Here is a 9,329-nt window from a genome sequence, read left to right on the forward strand (position 1 = left end):
GTGCGTTCGTACGTATGCGTGCGTTCGTACGTATGCGTGCGTGCGTGGGTTCGTGCATCTCTATTTGCGCCCATCCGTGTGTGTCTGTATAACCGGATACGTATGTATACACATGTTTTGTGTGTGTGTTGCCTATCAACCTTGTGCGAACAAACACAACAAATAAAACAGCTGTTGGCATGGTAACGACAATAATAGTTATAGTCACCATTGTAAATGCCATCGCCAATGTCTATCAAACCTGTTTTTTAAACACATGTAACTCAAATCTGACTAAAACTATGTCAAATTAAATCTTGCATCAACTAGACACCAGCGTCGATCCGTAGCCAGAATATAGCGCATGTGCACTCATTTCCCCCTATGGTTTATATTACATATATATACGTATATATGTATATATATATATATACGTATACTAGCTGAGCAGCAGAAATCCTGCAGACCAGCTGCTGTACAGCATCCACCGAGTGCCTACGAACGTTCAATAAACGGAAACGGCGAATTAAAAACCTGCGTCACCGTTACGTCCATGTAGATAGGACACAGGAGTGAATCAAAATCGAAGCGGCATTTTTCATTCACTCCTGATAGGATTAAACGCGTAGTTATCAGCAGACCACCATTCTATTCCGAATGGATCCATCCACGTCTTCCATCGTTACAGCGGAGCAAATAATCTCACCTCGTAACAAGAAGCAATGGAACAACACGGTTGCCCATTTTCCACCAGGCGACAGTAGGAAAACGCGTAGAAGATACAAGACAAGGTAGAACAATGCGTGACATAACTGCGCATTTGGATGGGCCGCAGAACAATTGAAAACTCTTAATAAGAAAATCAAATCGCGTAATTACGCATTTGAAGACGTTTTTAGAAAGCTTACCCGAACGACGTTTTCCAGGCGCTTGCGCGTACATTAAAGGCATCACCTTCACGGGAATACCTATAAAACATATTAACTAGCTGCACGCAAAATCAGCGTGATGTAATTCATATTGAAATCGCGTTCGGGTAACGCTGGGGTGTACTCAACCGTTTAGGAAGCTATACAGTATGCGGTTACGTACATGCACGCCAGCAATTTTATTCCCCTGCCAACGTAAACTATCACATTAAAAGAAATCTGAAAACTGCACCTTGCTGTCTGTACCTCCTGTAGCGTACCATCTGCCGATCTACAGCGTACTTCCAATATTTTGGACAGATAATGGGCTTGAATGCACAAATTCATCAACAATTCATCAGAGCCCATAAATATTTTATAAGGTTGCCATCCCGACTGACGCTGGCCCATAACAATATCGTACAACTATTGTTGTGCATACAATGGGTCCAATGTGTACAATATGCATCGTTTTTGTAAACATTAACTTTGATTTAATTAAAGCATCTGTACCGTAAGTAGAACCTGCCACAGAAACAATAGGTACAATCAGAAGCGTATAATGACAAATTTGTCATTATACGCTCCTGGTACAATGTATTAACCAGAGACCGAACAGTGAGAGATTGGGACAGCATTGAGAATATTTTCACTGGGTGAATAGTAGATTAATGACAAATATAACATGCCAGAAATATGACGTCAGAATGTGGGTCTAGTTCCTGGTCTCTGTAGTTTTAGACAGCCAGAATTACATATTTAGAAAAGATGGGAACCAATGGGTTAACATTTTAGGATGCTGCTCTATGTATACATGATGCAAAAAACCATGTCCAATGTAAACTACAAAGGTGCAAAATCTGTTTGTGCATTCAATTCTTTATTCAAGTTCAGGCAGTTTCATTGTATGTTTTTTCTCCAAAATGCACACTTGCAAAACTGAAAACTTTGGAATATTAAACAGCATAAATATACAGCAGTTAAAATTCTTTCCCTAACATGCAGTAAATTCCAAAACGACCAAAATCACACAGAGGTTTTTCAGGATGCTTGGACCACACTCTCCCTTACCTATAAACCACCCCTGCTGCATTTGGCAATACCTCTCATAATTTTTTAGACCTACAGTGAAATCTTTGATGCATGAAAGTTCAATAAGGCGAATCTAAAGATTGATTTTGCTCACTGAAGTCCTTACTGAGCAGCATATGTAACCCCATGTTAAAATTCCAATTATTGGAGCTTCATCATTGTGTAGATCTCATTATAACCTGAATATTGTACATAAAGTTATGATGGCATGGATAATACCATCACTACAGTGAATCATGCCGACCCTATGCTCAGATTATGGAGCCTTTGGTAGAAATAGGTAGCCTGCAAATACAATCAAAACGGCAGTGGAGTTTCTACACCAGATGGAGTTATTGTTCACCCCCTTCCACGTCTCCCTCAACAGCTGCTTGTTTCTTCAATGCATTCACTTCACCTCTAGCCTTGTGTCCTATAAAACAAAAAGGAAATAATGACTTTTACTAGGTTTATGCATGAACTGATTGAAACAATAATTATATACTCTGAGTAGCCATAATATCAAATATTTTCTTTGACACCAATACTGACAGTATTTATCTACAATTAAAATCGCAAAACTGGCAATCAAATTGTGAAGGAATTATTATGAATGAATTGATTAAATAATTAATAATCATAAACATACTTAATTATAATTTATGGTTTGTTCGTGTATAGAAACTTGCCTCTAAATCCAGCTTGTATTTTTGAGGCAGCTAGATTCTCCTTTGCCTGCTGTGTTTTCTTCAGTTCACCTCTAGTCTTATAACCTTTAAACCCAGCCTGGATCTTCACAGCTGCCCTGGACATTAAATTGGAATGGTTACAATTTAGAATACATCACGACTGCAAAGGAACTAGTTACTGCATGAATCTAAATCATGAATCTAATTAGTGCATAAAATCACATCGAGGGACACATCTATCTATTTTTCTATCATATCTATAGTTGGGTTTAGACCTACATACGTTTCCATTATTTGGACAAAAAGGTTCTAGATAGTATTTTGAATGTAGCATACAGACTCCCAGCAAACACAAAAACCGTTTAATTGTTGCCTCATAGACAAACTAGCAACACACCATTCTTGCTGTTCAATGTCCTCCTCCTCGTCACAACCCTCTTCCTCTGCGTCTGCAGCTGACCCCATAGAATCTTGGTTACCACTCTCATCTTCTGCCTCTACAGGTTTATCATCAACTGCATCTAGATCAGCAGCATTGGACTCTGTCGTGTCATCCAACTCATGCCCATCACCTTTCACATCTGCCAGTTCAGGGCTCAGGGATCCTGAACAAAAAATATACTTTGAGTGAAAGAAGAACATTGACTGGCAAGGACGAACAAGATTGAATCCACTTAAACATTAAACAATCTTATCATACATGAAGTTTCAGACACACAGTAGTAGCACATGTGTACACCTACACAATTTAGTATTTATAAATGATTAAAATCTTAAGCTATAATTTTGTTAATAACGTGAGGTGAGGAAAAGTAGTTATAGGCAGTTCTAACCTGATTCACGTAGGCTAAGCTGATCTGCGAAGTATTTTGCTCCAAAAGCAATTATGTCATCCGGTTGGTTCCGAAGAACCTCGCGGCAAAATTTTGTCAACAGCCGGTCAAAACCAGGGGGCACTGTCAACTTCACAGGGGCAAACTGTACACTCATTTTGCAAAAGATGCTCACGTCCAATGGTAAAGAGTGGTTGATAACGATGGAAACCTGTTTTAAAAATTAAAACTTTCATTAAAATGCAGCAAAATTACACAATCACTGATACAGATAGTGATAGTAATGTTTAATGAGTTACACAGTCACATATGCCCACGCCAATCTCAAACACTGACATCAATATAGCCACTTCAGGTACAGCAATGAACTGCCACTGGAGACTGGAGTACTAAGCTAGCCTAACCGTCTCCCTAGTCGCCGACGGCGACACTGCGACTGCACTGATCATAACATTAACAATGATGATGTCATAATGTATTAAATTGCCTACGTCACGAATTTTCTATTGTAAAATTTGTAAATAAAAATTGCCATTTTTTTACATTAAAAGTAAGAACTAGGTCTAAACGGGACTAAACGTATCGTCAAATTCTTACCTAATCAATAAGATTGTTTCTCAACTAGTTAAAAATCCAAAAAACCTAGACGATTTGATATTAATGTTCCCAACATTAATTATTGCTTGCTATGAGTATGGGCTATGTATGAGTCACGAGTGTATGTTCACATCGAACAATATAGTAAAACAGGAAGTATAATTCAGCAATTTAACCATAACAAGTGCCGCAGAGCGACAGCGCTCATCTAACGTCTACTGCGGTGACTCTGTGGTGGAGTGGTGGGATTCTAGTAAACCCTGTTAGTCCCAAATGTGTTCACATACACGTACACGCCGAAACAGTGGAATGCACAGGGATGGTATCAGGAACCTTCTCAAAAGAATGTTCGTTGGGATCGTTATGAAAAGTTGCCACGAGATGGCGCGTACGTTTAAGTGTCTTCAGATTAAAGATGGAAGCTCCCATCATACATAGTAGCAACAACTATCTGCAAGAACAGATAGGTAGCAACTCATCCATTTACCTACGGCAAGCCTACAGGCTGCAATAGAGAGCTGCCACCTGTAACCAATTAACGCAGGCAAAAACCTCCACAGTACCACCAACACATGCACTCTGGGCAGTAGCCACTGGCAGTGGCATACGTTACATGTAACATACTGACAGTACAGAATGCCATATAAATTATACGATTTAAGGAGCATAAACCTTCTTTAACCAAATTTAGCTTTTGAAATTTCACTGTGACATTGTAGCCTCATACATCCAGGCATGTATAGATTCACTAGCAAACCCGGCAGTCAAATTCTTTCTAACAGACAGTCAACAAACCATTGGTTTAACTCCTCCTCTGAGGGTCAAAGGTTATCTGATCACTTTACTCTTCGCATGTCAAGCAAGTAGATTTCATGGTCCTTTCAATAATGCCATAAAAATGCTAGGTCACCGCTGAAACAAAAAAGTTTTTCAATCGCTCCGTCAGACCATGTCCTCAGAAAATGTCTAAAATCTGCCTGTGCCAGTGACCTTGACCTGTGACCTCCAATTTCGGCACAGTGATGGCTTTTCCTACATGATGCTATACACCGACTATCACGAGCCTAGGTCGACCGTTTAGATTTTGGCCGCAATTCTGCATTTCCTCCCTATACCTAAGTTAAGGAGTGAATGTTCCCCCTTCTTTACACCTTGACCTTGACCTTTGAACCCCCAGCTTCGAACATCCAAACTCGTTTTTCGATTACCCCCCCCCACGTCCAGCCGAATATCGTGACCGTACGTCGAGCGGTTAAAGATTTGTGCCCACTGTTGACCGGACGCACGGACCACGACGGACGCACGGACGATCATCATGCCGATTCTACAAGCTAAATCTGACTATGTCAGATGAGCTAAAAAGTGAACAGAATTACTTATATTTGATTTATTTTTACTATTTACCGTGACGTAATCACTTTAATAACACACACTCACATAATCAATGACAATGTCAATGTCATGTACACCGACTCAGTGAGGCTCAAGGGGTCGTTGTCGTAACCAGGTACTACGAATTAACGAGGTACATATATGTATACACAAAGTGTACCAGACTTGTTACTACAGAAGTGTACCCTAACCCTAACACTAGGGGTGTAACGATATACGGTATATCGGTATATTGCAATATATTTTGAAAACTCGATAATCGCGATACAACTTCCGGATATCGATATTTTACGATACGGTGGTATAATGTTAACAAGAAATAATTACTTGACACTTGCCTTTATGTCTATTTGTTAGTGGCTCGAAAAATTATGCACTGGCGGTGTATATATTAAACCAAAGCACAATGCCTGCACGGCGCATTACAGTATTACTGGTAAGCGACCACTGCATGGAGGCACTGGCGCGGTACTACTGCGCGGGCAGAGTGGGGCAGACGTGCCTGCGCGAGGCAGAGAGCATGGCAACTAGGGAGTCTATATATAGCCTATGCCACTCTGAGTGCCCGCGCACGCGCGATACAAGCTGAAGCGAGCACCCACTGTTTCAGTTTCAAGTTTCAGTTTCAGTATCAGTATTACCAATTATGCAGCAGGGTATTGTGTATTCCAGCTACGTCAGTGCCTTCCGAGAGGGTATTCAGTTACAGCGGGTGACATTGTTACGGCACAGAGGCTTGCACTGTCAGCGGAAAACATTGCCGGTGCTTCTGTTTCTCAAGAAAACATGAGAAATTAAATTATGTATATATACAATATATGATGATATTAAAACCATCAATTTTACTAATATCATGCATGGTATACACTTCCCAATACGTATGGAAAATATTGCAATACGGTTGTGTCGTATTGCAATATATTGGCAATACGGTTTTTGTCGCAATACTCACCGTACCTACCTAACCTAACCCTAACCCTAACTCTAAACCCTAACCTAACCCTAAACATACCTCATATAAAAATATATAAACATAATACTAAACAACCTAAAACTACCTCGGGTACATATCTGTAGTACCTGTTACGACACCGACCCTTCGTGCCTCAGTGAGTGACTCTGACCATATGCTCTGACTCTGAATCTGTGACAGTTAGTGTGGGTGATGATTATGGTAGAATATCACTCGTGAGTGAGTCTCGTATTCGTAGGCTTATACTGTATAGTCTATTCATTCGTGCTCCGTACGCCCTTGGCGAGCACGGGCCACGGACATGCCACAAGGTAGCTCCAAGAAACGGCTAGCTTATGCGGTGCAAATCCACTTTAGGCACCTTATAGGTATCACGAAGTGATGCACAGAATTCTCGTGTCTCAACGTGATCACAGACTTTCCGTATATCAAGGAATGATGCAAAAACCCTAACCCTAACCCCAACCCTAACCCTAACCCTAACACACTTCGTATCGTGATACCTAAGGAGCAAGGTTATACTTTATGACTTACAGAAAGTCTTTATGACTTATGATATACAGAAAGTCTGTGCAACAGTTGATGATACACAGAAATCTGTGCATCACTTCGTGATACCTAAGCCAAGGTGCCTAAAAAGTGGATTTGCACCGTGAAAGTTAGTCACACAGCCTGGTTGGGTTAGCGATCGTTAGCCACACGGTAGATAACGGTATCAGAACACTGTCACTACTAGTACTAGTACTACGTCGCCGTCTTGTAAGCGACCAGTGGCGCTTAAATATGAAACTAGATCTATCCAGCGCCCATTAACCACCCCTAAACTAGCACCTACACCGCTAACGATCCCCTTCAATGACCGCCATGATGAACACTCACATGTACTCACTGTACTCAACGTTGCTAAGGAGACGGCGTATCGCACGTGACTAGACTCTACACATTGCTAGGAATATATCCAATCAGAAATTATTTGTATCCGCCTAATCTTTGTTCTAAATGTTACACGCACAATATTATCACGCGTTTGCAAGCATGCTGCAGCTATGTACACATTGGCACACGGGAATACACGGACACATGCGCACGTAATCATGCAGATATAAAGTGCGCGCACACATTAACTTACACAGACGCACGTATGGACGCGCACACGAACACGCGATCGCGCGCATACGCCCACGCATACCGAGTCCCGACACACGTGCACGCACGCACACACGCATGCGCGCACATGGTCTATGGTGTGAAACAAGTAGTAATTACATATCCATATCCCCAATTCAGATTATGAGGGGGAGCCAAATTAAGAACAGAAAGCGAGAAGGTTGTCTGATGAGGATGGAACGATAAAAACATACCGCAACTAGTGCACTCGGAGAGCGCAGACCTCCGCCAAGGCAGCTCAATTCTCTCACTGTGAAAAATTTTATTAATTAATTGGATCCGGATCACCACCAAAATGTCATCAATTCTAAGTTACCCCATTTCTGACCTATCCTGAAAATTTAATTAATTAATTAATTAGTTAATTAATTAATTGGATCCGGATCACCACCAAAATGTCATCAATTCTAAGTTACACCATTTCGGACCTATCCTGAAAATTTAATTAATTAATTAATTAGTTAATTAATTAATTGGATCCGGATCACCACGAAAATCACATCACTTCTAAGTTAGTAATTAATTCTATCAGTTACAGTAGAAAACCCGCGTATAAGAACATCAATATTTTTCCAAAGTTAGCCTCAACAGTCTTATTTAAAGGTGCTACCTGAAAAATTAGGCTCAAAAGGTTCTTAAAAATAGTCTTAATTGTTCTACTTTTTAATATGACTACGAACCCGCGCTAGTGACTGTGAATGCATGTGTTACTCAACGTACCGTAGTGTTCATGTTAACGTGTTACCTATGGAAGTTTAGTTTCGCACATGTTTGTTTTTTTATGTTGAGATGTCAATACAAATACATGTACAATCATGTCTTACACGTTAACACATTAATCGACGTTCTTCATTATGCGGGTTTACTGTATATTAAAATAATAATGCAGGTACTGGTCTCAATTAACAATGCCAGGGTGCCTTGGCATTGTTATTGTTGAGGCATGCATTTGGCATGCGAGCGAGAGGCATCCGATATGTTGAGGCTCGTCTGTTTTGATTTACCTTGTTTCTTTAAGTCCCTTCATCTCATGGAAAATTAAGTAACCACTTTAAAATCTTAGCCTAAAACAGGTTGCTTATGTAAAGGGGTCTAAATTGTAATTTAGGGCCTAAACATGTTCTTAAAATCTATGTTCTATACGCGGTTTTACTCGTAGCCCATTCTGACTCTAGTCCTGAAAATTTACTGACAATCCGATCCATAACGTTTTTCAGTTAGCTGTACAGCGAACCAAAGAAACGCACAACCCACAAACCAACAACGCCGGTGAAAACATAACTCCTGGCCAACCCCTTGGCGAGCGTAATAAACGGTGCAAGAGTGGACGACCGGTGGAGAAATTTGTTAACCAGGGATCAATTAAAGGATGTAGGGTGCAACAAATAGACGAGAAAAAAGAGAGAGTAGATGAACTGGTATAAACATTCTAGGACATCTTGGGTTTGTCGGATACCCCTCCAAATAACATGGTTCATTCGATATAGCCGTCCTCCTCGGCGTCCGTTTAGCCTACCCATCTCATCATATAGACTGTAAATCCTATCACTATCTGTCCTTTTTACCGTCCAAGGAAATGTCTGTTGAGCTGCGCTTCTCTGTACCTCGATCGTCTCCTATCTTCGCGTTCTGAATATACAGTCGCCCTGTCGTCACTTCTTCTCCTACCACCTATTCTCTCTTCCTTTCTCTTCTAATGGCGTTATGTGTGAATGACTGA

The 9,329-nt window shown here is 40.7% G+C and overlaps 1 protein-coding gene across 3 annotated transcripts; it reads right to left on the reverse strand.

The window, feature by feature from the left end:
• Window positions 1–1,746: 1,746 nt before the first annotated feature.
• Window positions 1,747–7,396, reverse strand: LOC106813960 (sperm surface protein Sp17-like). 3 transcript variants are annotated; one of them, XM_014818211.1, is made up of 5 exons: window positions 7,332–7,396; window positions 3,481–3,691; window positions 3,045–3,252; window positions 2,648–2,763; window positions 1,747–2,391 (listed from the first exon to the last, which is right to left on the reverse strand). In XM_014818211.1, exons 2-5 carry the CDS (start codon window positions 3,635–3,637, stop codon window positions 2,312–2,314), a joined length of 561 nt encoding a protein of 186 aa, XP_014673697.1. In that variant the 5' UTR covers window positions 3,638–3,691; window positions 7,332–7,396; the 3' UTR covers window positions 1,747–2,311. The 3 variants fall into 3 exon arrangements, with proteins under 3 accessions (XP_014673697.1, XP_014673698.1, XP_014673696.1); XM_014818212.1 differs by having other exon boundaries at window positions 7,322–7,347; XM_014818210.1 differs by lacking the exon at window positions 7,332–7,396 and adding an exon at window positions 3,780–3,820.
• Window positions 7,397–9,329: the final 1,933 nt, after the last annotated feature.

This window comes from Priapulus caudatus, unplaced genomic scaffold, assembly GCF_000485595.1.
Source record: "Priapulus caudatus unplaced genomic scaffold, Priapulus_caudatus-5.0.1 Scaffold849, whole genome shotgun sequence".
NCBI classification, from domain to species: Eukaryota; Metazoa; Priapulida; class Priapulimorpha; order Priapulimorphida; family Priapulidae; genus Priapulus; species Priapulus caudatus.